Source organism: Capra hircus, chromosome 12 (genome assembly GCF_001704415.2).
Source record: "Capra hircus breed San Clemente chromosome 12, ASM170441v1, whole genome shotgun sequence".
NCBI lineage: Eukaryota > Metazoa > Chordata > Mammalia > Artiodactyla > Bovidae > Capra > Capra hircus.
In genome coordinates, this window is record NC_030819.1 from 9,005,996 (window position 1) to 9,029,845 (window position 23,850).

General features: G+C 49.5%; 1 protein-coding gene across 1 annotated transcript in view; it reads left to right on the plus strand.

The window, feature by feature from the left end:
- TMTC4 (transmembrane and tetratricopeptide repeat containing 4) overlaps positions 751–23,850 on the plus strand; it is a 56,917-nt gene continuing 33,817 nt past the window's right edge. The window contains exons 1-5 of the mRNA XM_018056386.1: positions 751–852; positions 7,440–7,655; positions 11,484–11,599; positions 12,886–13,102; positions 18,707–18,794. Of these exons, the coding sequence (XP_017911875.1) occupies positions 7,494–7,655; positions 11,484–11,599; positions 12,886–13,102; positions 18,707–18,794 (583 nt within the window). The 5' untranslated portion in view covers positions 751–852; positions 7,440–7,493. The remainder of the gene's footprint in view (positions 853–7,439; positions 7,656–11,483; positions 11,600–12,885; positions 13,103–18,706; positions 18,795–23,850) is intronic.

Here is a 23,850-nt window from a genome sequence, read left to right on the forward strand (position 1 = left end):
GGGAGCGGAAGTTCAGGACAAAAATGACTTGGATACAGGAGCCGGAAAGGGTTCGTGGGTCAGCGGGAGATGAGAGACTAGAGCCGTGGAACAGGGTCTGCTAAAAACAAAGGCCGGGTACCAGCAGGGCCTTGGACGGAAGAACGCAGTCTCATCGAGTCTTTCCCGAGATGCAGAAAGTTGAGACACACACTCGAAACAGCTCCTCCGAGGCAGGAGGAAGTCTAGCGTCCGGATCGCTGCGATCCAGCTCCCTTTCCTGAAGGGACGCGGCAGCACCCCTCCGCCGAGCGCCACCGGCAGCGCAAGGAGCGCCGGACAAGCCGGGAACGGGCTCCAGCGCCGCGAGGGACAGGGAGGAAGCGCCTATAAGCCCACAGCGGCCCCCGCAGCCTGCCGCCCGGGGCCGCCCCCTCCAGCCCCCGTCCCGCCGCCCGTGCCCTGCCCCGGGATCCGCGCCCAGGACTCCGCTTCCTCCTCTCGCGCCGAGTCCGCCTCTCAGTCCCTGCGCCGCGACTCGCGCCCTCTGGCCTGACGTCACCGGCGCGCCCGCCAATGAGCTCGAGAGGGACCGGCGGCGCCCGCGAAAGTGACGGCAGGTGCAGCCAATGGCCGCGAGGAGGGGGCGGGCCGAGGCGGCGGGGGATGTGAGGGGGGCGCCCGCGCGCGTGGGGAGCTGCGGGCCGTGCGGGCGAGCGTGCGGCGCGGGCGCCGCGGGGCGGGGAACGCGGCGGGGGGCGGGGGCGCGGCGCGCGCGGCCCCTCCCCCTGCCCAGCTCGGGGCAGGCGCCCGTAGCCGCTGGACTTCCCGCGTCCGCCGGGGAGATGCGGCCGCCGCTCGGGCTCCTTGCAGGTAACACGCGGGGCGGCCCCTGCAGGGCCGAGGGCGCCGCGGCTGGGCAAGCGGAGTTGGGCGCCGAGCGGACGCGCGCGGTCCCCACTGCCCGCCGCGCTCCGAGCCCCTGCAGTCCGAGCCGGGCCCGGCGGCGGCGCCGCTGAAGGAGTTGGCTCCGGGACCTGGGCTGCGGCCGGGGCCGGGGTCACGGCGGATGCGGGCCCTGGAGCCGTGCGCCCGGGTGTCAGCGGCACGCGGGACAAAGGGCGCGGCGTGGAGGGGGCGCGCTCACCGCCGCCCCAGCAATGCGGGCTCCCCGTCGACCCCGGGCGCACGGGCGCCTCTGGCGCGTCCCCCGGAGCGGACACCTGGCCGCGGGCCCCCGCTCCACCCGCCAGCTGGCCGCCGCGCAAGCGATGGCTGGGCGCAGCCGGGCCGCCTGGCCGCCCGCCCAGGGGTAAAGGCGGCGCCCTGGCCGCGCCGCCAGTGCCAGCCTCCCCGCGCTGGCTGCCCGGCCGAGCGGCGTGCCCTGGGCCGGGGCGCCCGGGGCCACTACCGAGCTGCCGCTTCCCTGCGCCGGGCTTGGAGTTTGGGGAAGCCGAGCGGGTGGCGCAGCCGCCGCCTCACCTCCTGCGAACTCCGCGGGGCTTCTTGTCTTGTTGATGTTGTGTCTGTAGGCTGTGCGTATTTTCTTCCTTCTTTTTTTAACCGCACACAAAAGAAAGGAGTTAGAGGAACGAGCTAGCCAGAGCCTCGTGAGTCATCCCACGCTGCTCTTTTCTCTTGGAGCGCAGATGGATGGGGAGTGTTTCTTGAGAAACAGTTAACAGTGAGGACTCACGGGGTCCCCCTCCCTGTCCCGTCTCCCCGCAGCCCCGACCGCGCCTGGGGCGCCCCAGAGGGAGGTGGGGTGAAGTATCACTCGTTGACTTCGATGGGAAAATGGCTACAAGCTAGCAAGCTGTAAACTTTCTGGGACAGTGGAACTGGGAATGTCGAACCTCCCGCAGTCATTCTTGCTGTCGGCAGGCATGGCTCTCGCGCGTTTCTGAATTGAGAAACAGAGAAGGCGATCCGAAGAGGAAGCTACTTGGAGTAGCATTGTGTTCAGCGCTGCGTGGGGGGGAGGGCGGGAGAGATGAGTCTCCAGTGCCTTGAGGGCCCCGAGAGAGGAGCAGCCAGCTCAGGTCTCCAGGAACGGTTGTGTTCTTTATTCTGGTTTCCAAACGCACTCTCTTTTCGGGCTGGCAGAGGGCAACCGGTGTGTGGATGGATCAATACTGATGAGCTGGAAAGGCCAGTCTGAGGCCAGAAGGCCCTTCAGTGCAGCTGGAAGAATATTTTTGAGTAGGTGTTCACTGTTAATTTTTCCAGGGATCGTGTAGGTTTGATCTGTATCTGTCAGCCCCTTACTGCAGTCCAGGCTGCTGTGTCAGGCGGCACCGAGTCCCCAGGGTTCAGAGCTCAGTGACTGCTGTGTGTTTGCTTTTGAGGGATGGTGTGCCCTCTCTAAGGTCTCTTTGACCTTTTCATTGACGATTGATTGATGGGTTTTAACCCCCTGAAAATAGAAGCTTGGTATAAGGAGTTTAAGATACTGAAAATAAAGAGGCTTGTGCTTCAGTTCCCAATCTTAACTACATTCACACGCCAGTGAATTCTCAACACAGTGAGGATAAGCACAGGAATGGGACAGGAATCCCATCAACAGTGTGGTCACTGGTAGAGCTAACTGGAGCCCTGCATGGGCTGAACCTGAGACCATGATGTTGTTCCTTCTCTGTCCATGAGGCAAACTTCCAGGGCTCAGGAGCCAGGGCTCGCAGGCAGGACATCCCCTGGGGAAGACGAATGGGGTGATGTCGCCCAGGCCCCATCCAGAGTGAGAAACAGGCTCCTCTGGTCCATGGGATTTCCCAGGCAAGAATACTGGATTGCCATTTTCCTTCTCTTGGTACAAAAAGGTGGAAGGGCCCCGTCTCCCTCCAGGTGCCACTTTATGCTGGCAGGGCTTCTTGTACCTGAGCTTCCAGCCTGCCTGCGATCCTTGAAGAAAAAAAATCCATCTACTGTTGGAGGAGGAGGATTAATGTGTTCAGCCATGGGGTTTATGCAGGACATAAAGATGCCTGGTCACGGAGCCAGTGCCCTGCTGCTGCTGCTTCTAAGTCGCTTCAGTCGTGTCTGACTCTGTGCTACCCCAGAGATGGCAGCCCACCAGGCTCCCCCGTCCCTGGAATTCTCCAGGCAAGAATACTGGAGTGGGTTGCCATTTCCTTCTCCAGTGTGTGAAAGTGAAGTGGCTCAGTCGTGTCTGACTCTCAGCGACCCCATGGACTGCAGCCTACCAAGATCCTCCGTTCATGGGATTTTCCAGGCAAGAATACTGGAGTGGGGTGCCATTGCCTTCTCCAGTGCCCTGGGTCTGCCCAAAAGAAGGGAGCCCTTCTCTCAATTGCATCAGGTTACCTGATGGGCTACTGCTGGCCTTGGTTGGCTAGCCTATCCTCAAGAATAAAAGTTGACAGCAACGTGTTGTTCAGTCACTCAGTCGTCTCCAACTCTTTGCGACCCCATGGACTGCAGCCCGCCAGCCTTCCCTGTCCTTCACTATCTCCTGGAGTTTGCTCAAACTCATGTCCATTCAGTCAGTGATGCTATCTGACCATCTCATCCTCTGCCACCTGCTTCTCCTCTTGTCCTCGATCTTTCCCAGCATCAGGGTCTTTTCCAGTGGGTCAGATGTTTGCATCAGGTGACCAAAATACTGGAGCTTCAGCAACATGATGGCAATATGGGTGATCCCAAGACAGGACGTCAGGGACTGGGCACTGGGAACTAATCTCTGCAGAATAATGAAGTGAAGTGAAAGTCACTCAGTCGTATCTGACTCTTTGGGACCCTGTGGACTATACAGTCCATGGAATTCTCCAGGCCAGAATACTGGAGTGGATAGCCTTTCCCTTCTCCAGGGGATCTTCCCAACCCAGGGATCAAACCGAGCTTTCCTGCATTGTAGGCTGATTCTTTACCAGCTGAGCCACAAGGAAAGCCCAATAATAACAGTAGTGGGAACCAATTGTTTCCATATATGCTCTCATTTAGTTCTTAGCACAACCTCCTGGTACCCTATGGTGCTGATGAGGAATGGATCCTTGGAAAGACCAGGCAACTCAAGGTCATATAGGTAGCAAGTTCAAGTCTGTCTGCCCGCAGGGCCTGTGCTGTTAACCACTGGGCTAGACTAAGGTTCCTGATGCACTGTAGCAGAATTGCATTTGCTGATCCACAGTATTCTCTGAGCTACCCTACTCTGCCCATTAGCAATCAGGCCTTAAATGGAAAGGGCATTTGTGAGTGTCCTTGGGGGCAGCAGAGAAGTGGGGATCTTGGATCAGGGAAGGGAAGCAGCAATGAAGAGGGAAGAGTCAGCCAAGATGGGGAGCAGGGCAGAGTCTAGGCTCCCTGATGTCCCTGCCAGAGAAGAAGGGGAGCCCTTCTGAGATGGGCTCATCCATCCTGTTGACCCCCCAAGAGTCCAGGCCTGGTCCCCATGTTTGGGTCTGTAGTCTGCCTTCCGTCTATAATCTGATATGAAAAGGGAGGCACAGCAACTAATGTTGTTCAGTCGCTAAGCTGTGTCTGACTCTGCAACCCCATGGACTGCAGCACGCCGGGCTCCTCTGTCCTTTACCGTCTCCCGGAGTTTGCTCAAATTCATGTCCTTTGAGTTGATGATGCCATCCAACCATCTCATCCTCGGCCGCAGCAACTAATTCAGGAGCACAAATGAGTTCGTGACGCAGTACTCTTCCTAGAGGGCCATTTGAACCTCAGAGATCCACTTGTAAAATACTGGCATCATCAACTCAATGGATATGAGTTTGCACAAACTTCAGGAGATGGTGAAGGACAGGGAAGCCTGGCGTGCAGCAGTCCATGGGGTCGCAAAGAGTCAGACACATCTGAGCGACTGAACAACAAACTCAAATATCTGGGCCTGAAGCAGACAACATGAAGACCAGTTGATGGACCATCTGTCAGCTCACAGCTCCATTTCACATTTAAAATTGATATGAAACTAATATAAACCATTTGCTTTCCTTCATATTCACTTTCTGAACCAAAGAACTCATATTCCCTCCGTATTACGTCAGGATAGCTTCCTAACTGTCCAATCTTTTTTCACTTCTTGTAGCAGGAGTAGTTTCTGGAGCTCAAATACAGACACAGTGGTTGGGGCCTGCGTGGTGACCTCTACTGTGTTTGCAACTGTAATTTGGATTTGACCAGCAGTTTATCCTTTCAGTGACAAAGTAGGGGGGGCGGGGGGTGGGGTGACACATAGAGGCTGGAATATTCCCCCTGTACTTGCTGAAAGCATGAGTTACAAATGAGTTACCTCAGGTGGAGAAGCTGGAGGGCGCAGCACTGCGAGAGCTGCAAAGCCCTTCCTCTCTGGGGGGTAAACCTGGCCTCTTCCCCAGGCCTGGACAGGAACAGTGCTGCCATAGAAGAGAGGGTCCCGTTGACTGTTGTTGGATCCTCGGCACGTTCACTCAGACAGAGGGCTGCGGAAAAGAGGCCCGAGACGTCCAGGGACCCGGTGGACTGACTTCTTATTGATTCCATCATCTGGGGCATTCCCTGGAAGACCTGGAAACAAATACAGGTTCAAACTCATGTTGACCTTTGAACTGTGCGGGTACACTTATATGCAGATTATTTTCTGTAGTAAAGACCTCAGTACTAAAAAAAAAAAAATTGAAAAAACAAAATTGTAGGGGGCACGAGTTTGATCCCTGGTCAGAAAACTTAAGATCCCATATGCCACACGTGGAGCCAAAAAAAAACACTACGTGGTGTGTGGTTAGTTGAGTCCCTGGATGACAAGGAACTGCAGATACAAACTTACAATAAGCTCTACATAGATTTTCAACAGCAAGGAGGGTCAGTGCTCCTAACCACTGAGTTGTTCAGGGGTCATCTGTACATCTAAAGTGACTCCCAAAGGGCCTGAAATATTCGTCCATCTCAGTGTGAAGGAGTGGGGCTGCTCCCTTAGTAGGGAAGACGAGAGTCTTGCTTATTACCAGGGGATTCTCAAATTATTCTCAAATGAATGTGCTTCCTTCTTCCTTGAAGAAAGTGCTTGTAATAACAGTTAACCTTCCTTTGGCATCCGTTAAACCCAGTGCTTCTAAGCACTTTCAGTGGGTATCCTGCTTAACCTTCATGACAACCAGGTTAGGTGGGCCTGGTTATCATCCCCATTTTAGAGGTGAGGAGACTGAGGCCCAGAGAGGTGAAGTAACTTGGCCAAAGTCAGGTGGGATAGACCTAGACAAGATCCTTGTAAAACCAAGGAGGGTGCCTATTGAAGGTGTGGTGGGCATGGGGACGGACATACAATGTGATGGGGAGGGGAGGTGGTTTCATAATTGGTGAATTCCAGGTTAGGAAGTCCTTAGGCAACTGCTGGGAAGTTCTTTTGCTTTGCCGAGTGCACAGGACGTGAACTCAAAGATAGGCAGCACACACAAGGCCACCGAAGTCAGAAATGGCAAGGCTGGGAGACAGCATTTCATTTTAATGTTTTTCCTATTTGAAAGAAAAGCTAAAATAAGTGTCTTTATAACTTGACTCCCTCACCAACATTGGAGGTCATGTCCTCACCTAGAAGAGGACCCCACACTCTTCTTTAGGACACAGCCTAACAATGCTGTCCCCAGCATCAGTCTGCAGTGGGCCCGCCTTGCTCTGTCTGTCCCCTGGGTGAGAACCACGGCCGTGTACCTGCCACCTCACCTCTGTTAAACTCTTCTTTGTCCCAGATTTTCATTGAATGGGGGGGAGTGTCTGTGTTCTGCAGAGGCCATAAGCTCTTTCACAATCAGGACCAGGCTTCACATGCACACACAAACACACACAATTTTTGTGCTAAGACTCAACAATGAATATGTATTGAGTTTTCTTGATTGCATGAAGCAAGATGGTATCTTTTTTTTTAACTTTGTAAACTGGTTCAAGGACTATAAAAATGATCTGCCTTATGGGGCTGAGAAACATAGGATTCCCTTAAGTCAGTGTTTCTCAGGGATAATCCAGCATCAGAAACCCAAGGACTCCTGACGTAGTCGGTTGCATCTGGGCCCAGGAGAAGCTCCCTGTGCCCAAGGTGATGGTTCTGCCCACTTGAGTTTTCAAAGTACACCTTAAAGGTGTTTAGGATCACATCCTATAAACTCACAGCATGAATAAATAATTGACCGTCTAGCTGTTTTTCACTTGGGGCAAACATGCCTACTGTATGTGTGCGTGTGTGCTAAGCTGCTTCGGTTGCATCCAACTCTTGGCAACCCAATGGACTGCAGCCCACCAGGCTCCTCTGTCCATGGGATTCTCCAGGCAAGAATACTGGAGTGGGTTACCATGCCTTCCTTCAAGGGGTCTTCCTGACCCAGAGATCGAAGCTGTGTCTCTTACTTCTCCTGTATTGGCAGGCGGTTTCTTTACCATGAGCCCCACCTGGGAAGCCCGCCTACTGTATGTATAAACCTGCCAAGGCATTGATGAGTATTGATGTCGTGTTACTTATCTTGCAGGTTTCTAGCCAGCAGAATGCTGGACCCAGAGGCCAGCAGGGCGCAGCTGTCAGGATGGCCGAGTGGGACGCCAGTCTGGACCACATCATCCCATCCTCTGTTCTTCCTCCCTTCTGGGCGAAGTTCCTCGTGGGTTTTGCTTCCCTCGTGTGTTTTGCCCGGAGCTACGATGGAGACTTTGTCTTTGATGACTCTGAAGCCATTGTTAACAATAAGGTCCGTATCTTGATGTCTGTCTGGTAAACTGACTTGCCTGCATCTCAGTAATGATCTGCATCAGTTATTTTCTGTGGCCGTGGTCCTCAACTTCTCTGACACCAGGGACCAGCTTCCTGGAAGACAGTTTTTTACTCGGACTGGGGCAGCGGGGGAATGGTTTCAGGATGATTCAAGCGCATTATATTTACTGTGCATTTTATTTCTATGATTAGTACATCAGCCCCACCTCAGCTCACCAGGCATTAGATCCCAGAGGTTGGGGACCCCTGCTCCACTGAACTTTGGCTGAGCCTTTATCTGAGCCCTCATCGTGTTCCAGATTTTCCATCTTTTTTTAGAGAGCATCTCCTTGATTTAGGGCCACTTTTATTGCTGGCAGCAGGGTCTCCCAGCCTTGCCTAACCTCAGGCTTTACCCTGGCTGGGTGCCCTGCGTGAGGTCCCAGCCCATGCACATATCAGAGAGACTGTTCTTCTAACATGACAAGGCCACAGTATTGCAGAGCCTTGCAGGCTATTTCAGGTTTTGTGAGAAAATTTTACAGAGCTCTAGGCCAGAAGGATGCCCCCATCAGACACACACACACACGCACACACACACACACACACACATCTGCTGCAGTGATGGGCAAGTCTGATCCCCCACTGGAAGGTGTGTCCTTGGCTGTAGGCAGTGAGCCGGCCCCTTCTGTGTCCTTCGCTGGGAGCATCAGGACATCTTGCTGACAGTTGCGGATGACCCGGAATTTGCTGCCCGAGGAGACTGCAGTCCCTGCTCGTTTCCTGTGTGGAGACTCAGATTTGCTGAATTTGCAAAACCCCAGCCAGTTCTGCTCACCAGTGGGTGCAGGGGAAATGATATTCCTTTTCAGTCGCTGACTATAGAGATAGGGAAGAAGAAATCGGTTTGTGGGAAGGGAAGAAAAGGGTTTCATTGAGCTAAAAGAAAATCCGAACAAGAAACCTGGAGGCAGAGAGAGCCCAGAGGAGAAAGAACATGGAAAGAGCGTAGTTAGAGCCTTTGTGATGGGAAATGGCTACCCTTTCCAGTATTCTTGCCTGGAAAATCCTATGGACAGAGGAGCCTGGCAGGCTACAGTCCATGGGGTCACAAGAGTCGGGCACAACTTAGTGACTAAATCAAACCAACCCCTACTCAGCCGATGTTCTGTGTCTGCCTCAAGGGGCCAAGAGAACCTGAAGGAATTCGCTCCTCTCTCTCTCTCTAGTAGATACAATCGTAGCATCTCTTTGTAGAACTTTTCTTTAATGTTCTGCAAATTTTGAAGTCATAGATTTTCCCGAATGTGGAGAGAGCCATTTTCCTATTAAAAGTGTTGAGGAAAATTCTCTGTGCAAGGAACGTGTATTAGGTGGGGTGAAGGGGAGAGGGGGCGAGGGGAAAGGGGGTGACTGTTCAGCAGATATTTCATTTGTAACACCCTGTGAATGATTTGCTTCATTTCCATGGCACAGACTTCAGTCGTGGTGTTTGTTTTGAATCCAGGTTCTTCACTTGTAATTTCCCTCAAGTTCATCCATCGGTTTGAAACATCCAACTGCCGATGTTTCTGTTTCAGTCCTTTTTGCAACAACGCTTAGGAGCAAAAGAAGTGTGTTAGCTCTGAGCAACTGTGTCACAGGGGTGGCTCCATAGCTATTTTCCAGCGGGATACGTGGCTTAATAGCTGCTTTCCAGGGAGGACACATGACTGAGCCTTTGTTTTCTTGGCTGAGCTGGGCCTTCCTTGCTGTGCAGGCTTTTCTGTGGTTGTGGGGAGCAGTGGCTACTCTGTATTTGCGGTGCTCAGGCTTCTTGCTGCCGTGGCTTTTCCTGTTGGGAAACACGGGCTCCAGGGCACGTGGACCCAGCCGTTGCTGCACGTGGGCTCAGGAGTTGTGGTGTGCGGGCTTAGTTGCCTCGCAGCATGTGGGATCTTCCTGGACCAGGGATCGAACCTGTGTCTCCTTCATTGGCAGGCAGATTCTTAACCACTGGACCACCAGACAAGTCTGCCTTTATCATTATTATTTTTTAATTCCATTTGCTGAGAGTTTCTTGGCTCTGCCACTCCTGGAGGATGTATGAAGTGTCGATTCTGGACCCTCGTTGAAGAGCTCTGGTGAGCAAGGTGGGGAGACATGAACCATGTCCTGCGTGAGATGCCCGGGATGAGGTTGTGCTTCTCTTTCCTTCTGGGAGCGAGGGCAGAGGAAGGCGCTCTGTGACCCCGTGCGTTGTCTTGGCAGCGTTTTCTGGAGCATCACACTGTGCCCCTTTGTTCACTTGCGAGCCTGCTTTTCTCCCCTTCCCTGTCTACTGACAGGCCCTCCTCTGTGCATTGGCACCGTGCCTGCAGTAATGTGAAACAGGCTGTGACTGGAGTTTCTTGGTGTTAAAGGCTGTTTTCCAGATGCTTCCTTGTAGTGTTGAGTTGCCTGTAGTGTTGAGTTGTTCACGGAGATGATGATTTTCTTTGAGTCAGTGGAATCAGCAAGCATTTGAGACACAGCACATCTTTCCTAGAAGTCATTAGGAGGAAAAATTGACCTTTCTTCCCGTGGTGCACCTTGCTGTGAGGGCTACACCCAATCAAATATTTAGAGCTTTGTTGGTGTTCGTTTGCTGCTCAAACGGAGGGAAAGATCCTTTGCTCCTCCCTCCACAGCTGAGCCGGTAGTTCTGGGACAACGCAAAAGTATATGACTTCCAGTGGGGTAATGGAGTAAACGGAGTTAGTAGGTGGATTGCACGACCCTCATGAAATAGCAACTTGACTCTTAGAGAAGGGTGTGTGCACTCAAGGCCCCTGAAGCTGATACCCACCGAAGTGAAATTCACCCACAAAGTGGGTATCAGGTCACCAGCTTGCCTCTGTCCCACATGGTCAAGCTTTTCCCTTTGCATCATTAAGCACCTAAGGCTTCCCAGGTGGCACTAGTGGTAAAGAACCCACCTGCCAATGCAGGAGACACAGGAGACATGGGTTCGATCCCTGGGTCGGGAAGATCCCCTGGAGGAGGAAATGGCAACCCACTCCAGTATTCTTGCCTGGAGAATCCCAGGACAGAGGAGCCTGGCGGGCTACAGTCCATGAGGTCACCAGAGATTCGGACACGGCTTAGTGGCTAAACAGCAGCCTTACATATTGGCTGTGAGAGAGGGTGATAGTGACCTCACTTAGCTGCTTGGTCCATTTGTTCATTCTGCATGGATCAAGCGCTTTCTGTGCACTCCTCCCAAACACGGGGCGGCCCAGGCCTGGAGGAGCCCCAGCGCAGTGGGGCAGATATCAGTCACGTGAACCTCCTGGGAAACAGGCGCTGTGAAGACAGGTAGAGGATGCTCTGGGCCCCCCAGGAAGAGAACCGCATCAACTCTGGAACGTCGTAGTCCAGTGCCTGAAATATGATGAGCGGGAGGAGCTGAGCTCTGGGGAGCTGAGGGGTGACCATCCAGGCACAGACCCATCTTGGGGCGGGTGGCAGCAGGGGCCATTTGGGGACCAGAGACCAGGAGCAGAGCCAGCGTCTGGGAGATGTGCTGGCCACGTGCAGCTGAGGGGCCAGAGCACCCCAACTGCGGTTTCCCTGTAAGATGTCGGCTTGGTCCTGGAAGGGGTGGGGCTCTCGTAGAGGGTAGGAGAGATCCCTTGGAGAATGCGCAGAGTGGGGCACAGTGGAGCCCTGAGGAGGCCCGGCCGGGTGCTGGGTGTGAGGGTGGCGGGGGCTAGACCCAGGACTGGCGGGAGACATGGGGAAGAGAGGGCTTCCGCCCAGGGGGAGGGCACAGTCCTGACCCCGCCGTCTGCTGTGTTGCCCGCAGGACCTCCGCGCAGAGACACCTCTGGGGGACCTGTGGCATCATGACTTCTGGGGCAGCCGGCTGAGCAGTAACACCAGCCACAAGTCCTACCGCCCCCTGACCGTGCTGACCTTCAGGTGAGGTGCCGCAGGACTGCTGTCGGGGAGGGGAAACCTGAGGCTTGTGCTTGACGTTGCACTGGGTGGGGTGTAACCAGGGACCCCGGTTAGGGGTTCCTACGGACGTATAAGCCACGGTGCAGACACTGACCTGTGCAGCCGCACAGAAGAGACCTGCCAGCCCCTGGCACGGCTGCTCTGACAAAGCGTTCCCTACTTTGCACAGTTCTCTCAGGTTGGACCCTTTGCCACTTAAGCTGGAGGAAACAATATTTCAAGGCAACAGGTAGCCTCTAATTAAATTGTGTTTGCTTTCACTATATAAAAAAAGTAAGTTATAAATCTTCCTCCTGTGAAGCACATCAGGCTTCCCTGGTAACTCAGAGGTAAAGCATTCACCTGCAACGCAGGAGACCCAGGTTCGATACCAGTCAGGAAGATTCCCTGGAGAAGGCAATGGCTACCCACTCTAGTTTTCTTGGCTGGAGAATTCCATGGATGGAGGAGCCTGGCAGGTTCATGGGATCACAAAATGCCGGACACGACTGAACATCTAACACTTCACTTCTGTAACCACATCAATATCCAAAAACAAAATGAAACTAAAGATAATCTCGCCACCCCACCATGAATCGGGGAATGTTTGCATTAAATAGATTAATTGATCTCACAGAAGTTCCCATGCATAGCTGTTTCTCAGGTGTATTGGATAACCTATGTGTAGATCCCTCAAAAGTGAAAGTAAAAGTCGCTCAGTCGTGTCTGACTCTTTGCGACCCCATGGCCTATACAGTCCATGGAATTCTCCAGGCCAGGATACTGGATGAGTGGCCTTTCCTTTCTCCAGGGGGTCTTCCCAACCCAGGGATCGAACCCAGGTCTCCCACATTACAGGCGGATTCTTTACCAGCTGAGCCACAAAAAGAAGTATAGAAATGATGAATCAGAACCATTCTTGATTGAAAAAGAGACAAGAATCCTTGACAGGGACAGCCTTGCCTTTATCTCACCTGAATAATTGTCTTTTTTTTTTTTTTTTTGGCATTTCCTCTCCAAGTATTTTCTGTCCCACTCCTCTGAGAGGTCCTTATCTCCCGTTTTCCCCTCTGCAGTTAGTTACGTTCGTAGCTCTTCTTCACCCTTCTTGGCTTAACAGGCATTATTTATCTTGACGCTATTTTTATCAACTGTGCACACGCTCTCCTCCTTCAGTATGTTCACACACCAGCCTTTCCCTCCAGCCGGTTCGTGTTTTATTTCACGAGCTTCTGCATCTCCGTTGTGAATACCTTCCTTCCTTGCAGGATGAACTACTATTTGTCGGGAGGCTTCCACCCCATGAGCTTCCACGTTGTCAACATCGCCCTGCATGGCGGCATCTGCGTGCTTCTGGTGGATGTCTTCTCCGTGCTGTTCGGGGGCCTGCAGTACACGAGCAAGGGCAGGAGGCTGAACCTGGCCCCCAGGTCGTCTCTGCTGGCCGCCCTGCTGTTTGCCGTGCACCCGGTGCACACTGAGTGTGTAAGTACCGTCTGCCAGCCATCTCTGCCCTTGTGTAAGATCGATGCGGTCCACGCACTGGTTTGTTCCCTAAAACAAGCTTCCCTTGGCTGCTTGTACGGCTGTAGAAGGCCAGCTTTCAGACACCCAGAACGGTGATTTGTGGGGACAGCAGGTCCCCCTTAGGACAAACGCAGGGTCCATGATGGGCCAAGACTTCATAAAGACCATATGGCATGATCTCTGGTGATACTCTCTGTGTCCCTTATTAGACCACACTGGGAAGGTGTGACTGGTGAACCTTGCCCATCTTCTGGGTCTAAAGCCAGAGGCTGAGATTGCCTTTTTTTCCTGAAAAGGGGTCTGATGCAGCTTTCCTCTGTTAGCCAAGAGCTTTTGTGATTTCCAAAATACTCCCTCACACTTCATACGACTGTCACCAAAACACTGTAGGTTCAGCTGGAGCAGCATAACAATTTCCACTTTACAGAAGAGGAAGCAGCCAGGGAGGACAAATTAGGAACTTAACCTAGGTTGGTCACAAGGCCGAGGAGGGTAGGAACAGAATTTAAGATCTGGTCATCTGAACCCGTCCCAAGGAGAGATCGGTGTGCTGCCAGCTGAGCTGGTGAGTGGGTCCCCACATCCTGCCAGGACCTGCTCATGAATTCGCCCCACCTTGCTTCTCATCTCCCATCCCACCATTCCATGACAGCCATTCAAACTCAAATATTTGAGAAAAATCTATCGGTCATTAAAAATTAGCATTCCTAAGACAAATCAGCTGTGTGTTTACTTTTCCTTGTTTCTTGGCAAATAGGCAATATTCAGTTTCATCCTATCAGTTCGGTTTAGTTCAGTTGTATCCAACTCTTTATGACCCCATGGACTGCATGCCAGGCCCCCCTATCCATCACCAACTCCTGGAGTTTACTCAAACTCATGTCCATTGAGTCAGTGATGCCATCCAACCATCTCATCCTCTGTCATCCCCTTCTCCTCCTGCCCTCAATCTTTCCCAGCATCAGGGACTTTTCAAATGAGTCAGCTCTTCACATCAGGTGGCCAAAGTCTTGGAGTTTCAGCATTAACATCAGTCCCTCCAATGAACACCCAGGACTGATCTCCTTTAGGATGGACTGGTTGGATCTCCTTGCAGTCCAAGGGACTCTCAAGAGTCTTCTCCAACACCACAGTTCAAAAGCATCAATTCTTCAGCACTCAGCTTTCTTTATAGTCCAACTCTCACATCCATACATGACTACTAGAAAAACCATAGCCTTGACTAGACGGACTTTTGTTGGCAAAGTAATGTCTCTGCTTTTTAGTATGCTGTCTCAGTTCAGTTCAGTTCAGTTGCTCAGTTGTGTCCGACTCTTTGCGACCCCATGAATCGCAGCACGCCAGGCCTCCCTGTCCATCACCATCTCCCGGAGTTCACTCAGACTCACACCCATCGAGCCCGTGATGTCATCTAGCCATCTCATCCTCGGTCATCCCCTTCTCCTCCTGCCCCCAATCCCTCCCAGCGTCAGTCTTTTCCAATGAATCAACTGTTCACATGAGGTGGCCAAAGTACTGGAGCTTCAGCTTTAGCATCATTCCTTCCAAAGAAATCCCAGGGTTGATCTCCTTCAGAATGAACTGGTTGGATCTCCTTGCAGTCCAAGGGACTCTCAAGAGTCTTCTCCAACACTACAGTTCGAACGCATCAATTCTTCGGCGCTCAGCCTTTTTCACAGTCCAACTCTCACATCCATACATGACCACAGGAAAAACCATGGCCTTGACTAGACGGACCTTAGTTGGCAAAGTAATGTCTCTGCTTTTGAATATACTGTCTACGTTGGTCATAACTTTTTTTCCAAGGAGTAAGCGTCTTTTAATTTCATGGCTGCAATCACTATCTGCAGTGATTTTGGAGCCCCAAAAAATAAAGTCTGACACTGTTTTTACTGTTTCCCCATCTATTTCCCATGAAGTGATGGGACCAGATGCAATGATCTTCGTTTTCTGAATGTTGAGCTTTAAGCCAACTTTTTCGCTCTCCTCTTTCACTTTCATCAAGAGGCTTTTTAGCTCCTCTTCACTTTCTGCCATAAGGGTGGTGTCATCTGCATATCTGAGGTTATTGCTATTTCTCCTGGCAATCTTGATTCCAGCTTATTTCTTCCAGTCCAGCGTTTCTCATGATGTACTCTGCATATAAGTTAAATAAGCTGGGTGACAATATACAGCCTTGATGTACTCCTTTTCCAATTTGGAACCAGTCTGTTGTTCCATGTCCAGTTCTAACTGTTGCTTCCTGACCTGCATACAGATTTCTCAAGAGGCAGGTTAGGTGGTCTGGTATTCCCATCTTTTTCAGAATTTTTCCACAGTTTATTGTGATCCACACAGTCAAAGGCTTTGGCGTAGTCAATAAAGCAGAAATAGATGTTTTCCTGGAACTCTCTTGCTTTTTCCATGATCCAGTGAATGTTGGCAATTTGATCTCTGGTTCCTCTGCCTTTTCGAAAACCAGCTTGAATGTCAGGGAGTTCACAGTTCACATATTGCTGAAGCCTGGCTTGGAGGATTTTGAGCATTACTCTACTAGCATTTGAGATGAGCTGTGATAGGCTGTCTAGGTTGGTCATAATTTTTCTTCCAAGGAGTAAGTTTCTTTTAATTTCATGGCTGCAATCACCATCTGCAGTTATTTTGGAGCCCCAAAAATACAGTCTCTGGGCTTTGGGCTGGGTCCCCAGGGGAGGGAGGAGAGCTAATGGAGGGGGTTTCCTTGCCTCTTGTCTTTTTAGAGACCAGGGCATCGGCCCCAGGGTGTTCCCTGAGGATACTAGCGCCACTGCAAGATTTTCTTTCCTGGAAGCATTGGTGAGGATTTCAGATTGCTTGAGTTCAGATTGCAGAGTGTCAAAGAGGGACGGCCAGGTGTCCTTGCTACTCCTGCTCATCCGGTGAAGCCAGAGTTTATGCTGAAGGAATCAGGTGGTGAAATACCTCCCCCTCTTCCCTCATTCCTTCTATGGCTCCCGCACAAATCGTGCCCAGTAGGGAAACGCCACCACCTTGTCTGTTACGGATTCAGGGAATGGCGGTGACTTCCCCAGAAAACTCTGTTGGGAGTGTCTCAGGTTATTTGTAAGAAAAAAAAAAGTCTTTATAAATAGCTTTGCCTGAAAATACATATTAATGCAAATAACAGAAAAGAAAAAAATCTCTTTGTACCCATGCACATTGGCCAAACAGTTCAACTCAGTACCTTCTTGGAATAGCCTTTAAAATATTCTTCCTGTAGAATCTCTTTCTGCCAAAAATTCACTGAAGGACTAAATACTCTGTACACTGAAACACTTGTCACACTTTTTTTTGAGACTTATTTTCTTTTTTAAATTACTTTTTATTGGAGTATAGTTGCTTAACAATTTTGTGTTGGTTTCTTGTGGTATAGCAAGTGAATCAGTTATCCTTACACATATATCCCCTCTTTTTTGCATTTCCTTTCCAGTTAGGTCCCCAATGAACACTGAGGAGAGTTCCCTGTGCGATACAGTAGGTTCTCATTAGTGCCATGCTTTTTAAAACCTGTTTTTCTTCATGTCAGATGATGTAATGTACATTCCTTAAGACCTGGGAGTGTCTTCACTTAGCCAAAGGCAGAATGTTTGTTTTAAAAATGAGTTTATGATATTTAAAGTTCATTTTAGTGGAAATCTTTTTTTTTCTTCCAGATTTGGATGATTTACAACATTATATGTTAGGGAGAGTCTTTAAATGTACCTCAGCTGCTCAGATAATGAGTGGTTTAGGCTGGCCTTTTTGCCTCTACCCCTGGTATTTAACCAAGCCACTTCCCTCCCCTTCACTCAGTTCAGGAAGCCTTGTTCTCTGACCCTCCACGTTCCCAGCCCCTGCTTCCCAGATGCTCTTGCTCTCAGGACCTTCTTGGATGCCCTTCTCTGAGTTGGCTTCTCTTACTGTCTCCTCTGAAAGGCTGTGGGATGCGGAACCATCCTCGGGCCCTGTGAAGAGCCGCAGCTGGCAGATGCTGCTCACACTTCTCTCTGGTCCTGATGGGAGGCCCACGGCACCATCTGCTTCCTCCATCGCTGGCCGTGGAGCCGCAGAGCCCACACCTGCTTCTCCCTAAGCTGCTGTGTCCTTGGTCCACTGCTCTTTCCCCCCGAATCCCTCCAACTATGTGTCCCTGTTGGATTGACAGTGAACCAGCACCCACTGTGGGCCGGGCTCTGTCTGTGGGGTCTCATTGCATCCTCGATTTCACCGCATCTCTGAGCAGGTTACAGGCCAGAGGATTCCAGAAGTCTCATGATGTATTTGCTACCTTCGTGAAGTAATCATTCCATTTACCCCTCCAGCACACTGGCCTCCTTGGCCCAGATCTGTTGAACCTGTATTTGTCTTTAGCTTCCTTCCCGGGAGGAAGTTTTTTCACGTGCCTGGCAGTCACAGGTGGGACTCAGCTGCCAGCCTTCTTAGTGATCGCGTCCCCCGGCGTCAGGAGCTCGCCATCGGATGGGTGTTTGCCTCGCCAGCATCGGGAGCCACACTGGTTGGATGGAAACTGCTCCTAAAAGGCATTCCTTTTAGCTGTGACTTGTACATGCCCTGGGCACAGAATATAAATATAGTGATTTTCACATTCATTGTGAAATATACTCTCTTACCTCTGTTTGTAGGCTAGACTTTACTTTGGATCCAGCATCACACTTCTCACTTTAAGATGAGCTTCCCAGGAACTAAAATGAAACCTTGAGAGTCACAGTGCAAGCTCTGATACATGTCCTGTCCGGGTGCTAGTTAGTAAAGGATGCCACATAGACTAGACCAGTACTCGGGAGCACAATTCTCTGTCTTTGGTTGACCTGAGACTTTTGGAGAACAATTGTTGGAGTAATCAGCTTGAAAGAAAGGAAGCACCCATTCTGTATTGCTTCTTTAACACTAAGGTGGAGAAAAGGGCCATCATCAGATGCAGAAAATGGGGAGGGGCAGAGAAGAAATGATGGAAATCGTACTCTGTTTTCATCTTACTGGTCAACCTCTTTTGAAGCCTTCCACTTTCCAGGTTAACCTGCTTAATTGGTTTTGGTCTAAAGGGAGGGAAAGACAGTGACAGAGGCTTTGAACCCCCTGTGTCCTATTCTCTCTGCTTGATGACGTGTAGCGCTTACTTCCCACCTGTCTTTCATGTCTCCAGTCAAATTTTCTTTCTTAAATATCATGCCTTTTGAGCTTATAACATTTTCCAATTGAAAAATGCACCCTGGGCACCTGATCAGGGCAGAGGTATCTAGGGCTGTGGGCACAGAGTGCCAAATGACAGGGTTTTCCCTGCACATGGGCATTGCTGCCTGTGTGCGACCCACAGAAGAGCCACAGTAGGTCAGAGTCAACCCAGCCTTCCCATGGAAGCAGCTGGCCCAGATCCTAGACCCAGAGTGAAGAGTCAGTTGTCAGATCACACCACAGTTACAGAGTTTATTTTAACAGATGGCTGAGTCTCATAAGGTTTTCTGTTTCTAAGGATGTTTTTGTGTTTCCAAAGTTTCATGTAAATGTTTTTTTAGCATAAATCTCTTTCCTCCATCTTCTTTGAAGGTTGCTGGTGTCGTCGGCCGTGCAGACCTCCTGGGTGCGCTCTTTTTTCTGCTGTCTTTCCTTGGCTACTGTAAAGCGTTCAGAGAAAGTAAGCATGATGTTTTACCCTCTTAATTTTGCATCTTCTTCGTGTTTCTGTTCTGTCGAGCGTGTTTTAACAGATGGGAAGGTGTCCGCTCGTATAAGTTTATCACTTTGGAGGAATGTAGGTCAAAGGTATCAATTGTTTTTAGTGATGTCTGTTAGTCAGGTTGCTCTTTTCACGACACAAAGGTTGTGCTTCAGCGTTCACAACGTTTAGGAAGCATCTTGCTGAGCAGTGAAACCAAGAGCTCCTGCTCTTAGTGCTAAAGCAGTTGTGATTGATTTTTGTGATATTTGTTTTATTTCCAGTAAAATTGAAGAGGGGAAAAGCTTTTTGTTATTTATTTTTAATGAAAACATGTTGGAGGAAAAATATAGAAAATTATAAAAATGTATAGCTATGAATATGCACCTGGAGCATGAGGTTCTTATTTTTTCATTGTCATGTTAATGATACTTAGAAAGTCTTTGTTGCTGGAACCAATGGAGTTGAAATGACCAGTTGTGTGTGTGTGTGTGTGTGTGTGTGTGTGCATACATGCATGCAAGTGGCGGGGGTTGAACTGCCTGTTTGTTAGCACCAGTGCATTTATTGAGATTCAGTAGAATCCCCGTATAACTCTACTAATTATATGAATTCTGATCGACTCCAAGTGACATCATCCCTTCCCAGTTGTCTTACAGTAGAAATTGGGTATGATACATTTATACATGTTGGCCCTGGCAACAGTGTTATAATTTCAACTTCTGTTATAAATTCAGTTCATGACTGTAGAACTCTCTCCTTATATAACACAATCAATTGAAAAGGGAAAGTGAGAGGAACAATTTCTATGGGATGCTTGACAGGGCTGTTTCAGCAGAGTGAGTGAAAGTCACTAAGTTGTATCCCACTGTTTGTGACCCTCCCATAGACTGTAGGCCACCAGGCTCCTCTGTCCATGCGATTTCCCAGGCAAGAATACTGGCGTGGGTTGCCATTTTCTTCCCCAGGGCCTCTTCCCGACCCGAGGATCAAACCTGGGTCTTCTGCATTGTAGGCAGATGCTTTACTGTCTGAGCCACCAGGGAAGCTGATATAGTAGTACATTGGTTTCCTTGAGTTTTTTCCACAGCACTTCTCAAAGCTTAGGTGTGGTCCCCTGCCAGGGCCTTAATGTTATTCTTCATGTACTAATGCTTATACTTGGATTCCTCTTGTAAGCTGATATCTTATTCATAAGCAAGGACAGACCACTCATTCAGGATTTTGTCTCTGCTGGGGCTGGTTGAAGTGCGGTCACTCAGGACTGGTTTTTGCAGAGTTAGGAGTTTCCATAGAGGCTGCCTGGCCTATGAAGCCTGAAATTCTTACTGGCCTATCCTTTGCAAAGTTTGCTAATCCCTGGGACAGATGACTGACACGTAACTGTCACCGTGCTAGTGGTTCCAAAAGATTTTTTTAGCTAAGATTAATAGGGAGTTTCCAGCACGAAATTTTTCTTTACTCATGAAGGTAGAGGAGTTTCCTGTAACATAAGTTACCATTTTTTGACTGTCTGCTGTCACACATATGTGTGTGTGGTTGTCAATTATGTTACAGTCTTCAGTTCAGTCGCTAAGTTGTATCTGATTCTTTGAGACTCCATGGACCGCAGCACACCAGGCTTCCCTGTCCATCACCAGCTCCCTGAGCTTGCTCAAACTCATGTCCATCAAGTTGGTGATGCCTTCCAACCATCTCATCCTCTGTTGTCCCCTTCTCCTCCTGCCTTCTATCTTTCCCAGCATTAGAGTCTTTTCCAGTGAGTCAGTTCTTCCCATCAGGTGGCCAAAGTATTGGAGTTTCAGTTTCAGCATCAGTCCTTCCAATGAATATTCAGGATTGATTTCCTTTAGGATGGACTGGCTGGATCTCTTTGTAGTTCAGGGGACTCTCAAGAGTCTTCTCCAACACCACAGTTCAAAAGCATCAATTCTTCAGCCCTCAGCTTTCTTTATAGTCCAACTCTCACATCCATCTATACATGACTACTGGAAAAACCATAGCTTTGACTAGACAGACCTTTGTTGGCAAAGTAATGTCTCTGCTTTTTAATATGCTGTCTAGGTTGGTCAGAGCTTTTCTTCCAAGGAGCAAGTGTCTTTTAATCTCATGGCTGCAGTCACCATCTGCAGTGATTTTGGAGCCCAAAAAAAACAAAGTCTGACACTGTTTCCCCATCTATTTGCCATGAAGTGATGGGACCAGATGCCATGATCTTCGTTTTCTGAATGTTGAGCTTTAAGCCAGCTTTTTCACTCTCCTCTTTCACTTTCATCAGGAGGCTCTTTAGTTCCTCTTCACTCTCTGCCATAAGGGTGGTGTCATCTGTGTCTCTTTGAGATAGGTGGAGTTACTTTCCCTGCTGTCCACATGTAAGACACAGAGTTTAAGTAACTCACCAGGATCACACGGCTATATATGGCTGAACTGGGTTCACCCTCTGTGTCTAACTCACTTCAAAGCCAGCCCCAACTAAATTGTCTTCATCGGCTTCCCTGTCCTCATGGGACCAGTGAGGCAAGCTTGTCAAAACAACCATTAAAAATAAAGAGAAGGTGCATTCAATTCTGTTAATGAATTATTTAAATGTTAAGTGTGGTAGAAACATCAAAAGTATGATTTAAGAACTCCCCCTGCTACTCACGTTGCCCACGTAAGTGTGCAGCCAAGAATCAAAGCTCTTTTGTGGAAGAAGTTCAGTCTGGTACTTATTGAATACAAATAATAATAAATGATATTTGTTGTTTAAACCTGTGATTTAAGTTACCTGGTCTTTGTTCTTTCAGATCTGAACATCAATTCAAAGAACAGTCAGGCATTCATTCCTCATAAACTTGAAGTTTAAGAGAGGTTTTTTACAGAGGAACAAATTTAATATTTTTTATAAGGGAACAAAAAATTGAGTGTTCTGAAGTGAACGATTTAACTAGGTAAAAAGATCTTTTGGAGAATACATTCCTTTTTAATAACCTCATTAGCTTTTTTTAATAGATGCACTGTCTGTATTATAAAGCTCTGGACAATTTTTAACTGCCTGAGTTTATTGTAACAAGCAATTCTGTGCTAACCTCTGGAATCCTGGCATTTTTTGAGAGTGAAAAAAGAGTCTCATGTAACATTTCTGGTTGTTTTTTGTTGTTGTTATGTAGAATAGCTCCAAGTGGGCTCTTTTAGAATAGAATCTTTTTTTTTTTTTAAGAAGAAAATAGCCTTATAGAAAAGGATAATTATTTTAAAGGGAAAAAGAAAGAAAAACACTAAGTCGATGATGTGCTGGTTATTATTTCTGAACACCCAAAATGAAAAGTATTGTTCTAATGATAAGACATCCTTCTCTGTTAAAGCCTAGTACATATTTTGGATTGGAAAAAGGTAATCTGTCTGCATGGGCTTCCCAGGTGGCGCTAGTGGTAAGGAATCCGCCTGCGCGTGCAGGAGATGCAGATGTGGGCTCAATCCCTGGGTCGGGAAGATCCCCTGGAGAAGGAAATGGCAACCCACTCCAGTATCCTTGCCTGGAGAATCCCATGGTCAGAGGAGCCTGGCAGGTGTCAGTCCATGGGGTCACAGAGGTCACATACATAATCCTTCTGCACAATAAACTTGATAGAAGAGCCAAAACAATTTCTTTTTATAAATGAATACCTTAGAATATTGTTTCATGGGAATTGGAATGACAAAGAGAAATTTCATTAGTCTCATTTATATAGTGGGGAGGAGAGAACCTTTTCAAGAGGAAAGGAAATGGGTACATTTCTAGAATAACCATTTTAAATCCTAAGCTATTATGAAACACAAGATCTCAAGTCTCAGTTGTTTTAAGTTCTTCAAATTTATTTTAGTCACTCTCCCTACCATAGTTCAGGGCTTCCCAGATGGCTCTTTAAGAAAGAACCAGCCTGCCAATGCAGGAGACGTGGGTTCGGCCCCTGGGTCAGGAAGATCCTCTGGAGGAGGAAATGGCCACCCACTCCAGTATCCTTGCCTGAAAAAAATCCCATGGACAGAGGAGCCTGGGGGAATACAGTCCATGGGGTCGCAACGAGCCGCACACGACTGAAGACAAGACAGTCGCACCATAGTTCAGGCAGCTAAAACAGGATAACTGTCGACTCTTGGGATATCGTTTCCTGCTCTTTTCCACTCTTGATTCAAGACACGTTTGTCTTTGGCTTACACAAAGTCACACAGCTTAAACGAGGGCAACTGTGTAACTCACATAGTCTAGGACGCCTTTTTTTTTTTTTTTTTTTTTTTTTAGATTTGGGGTTGCTGCCATCTGAATTGTGACCGCGGTATTCACGTGGGTTCTCTTTCTCAGGGGTTGTTACACTGGCTCGATTCTCCCAAAATGTCCCCTTCCCCCATTATTTTAGTTAGGAGAGCGGCCTCCGAGTTGCCTCATTCCGCAGGTGGAAGCGCCGCTTGCTTGGCTCCCACTCCTGGGAGGAGAATCCGATGCGTGTTGTGCGGCTCTGTGCTCCGACCGAGGGAGCCGGGGCCGCCTGACTGAGTCCAGTGACTTCCGCCCACGCACCGCGACGCACGCCGGCTTCCGGGCGGCTAGACGCAGGCGTCGACTGGGGAAGACGGTGTCTCCTGGCATGCGACGCTTTTTCTTTTCTGAAATGACAGCTTCCCCATCGAGCGCCGTGCCAAGTCCGCCACGCAGCGCTTCCCTGAATTGCCCGCGTCTGTTGGGCACTTGAGGGTGTTGGCGCTGGCCAGGGTCTTGCTGTTAATGCTTGTGGGGTTTTTGTTTCCCTCACCGTGCTCCTTCCCCTGGCCACCGCCCCTGCTGCCCCTCAGGCTTTGCCTCGGTTTACTGACGGGATCGCCTTACCTAAGAGACAGACACGGAAGCAAAGAAAGCATTTTCCAAGCCAGTCTTTCTGAAATTCTGGATTATAAAAGGTTCATGTTTGCGAACGCTGTACAGTTCTCCTAGAGCAAGTTGTGAGAGATGTTGCAACGCTGTAAGAATAGTTTTTTGGGTGTTTTTGTGTTTGCTTTTTTCGTTTTCTCTCCTGGACCA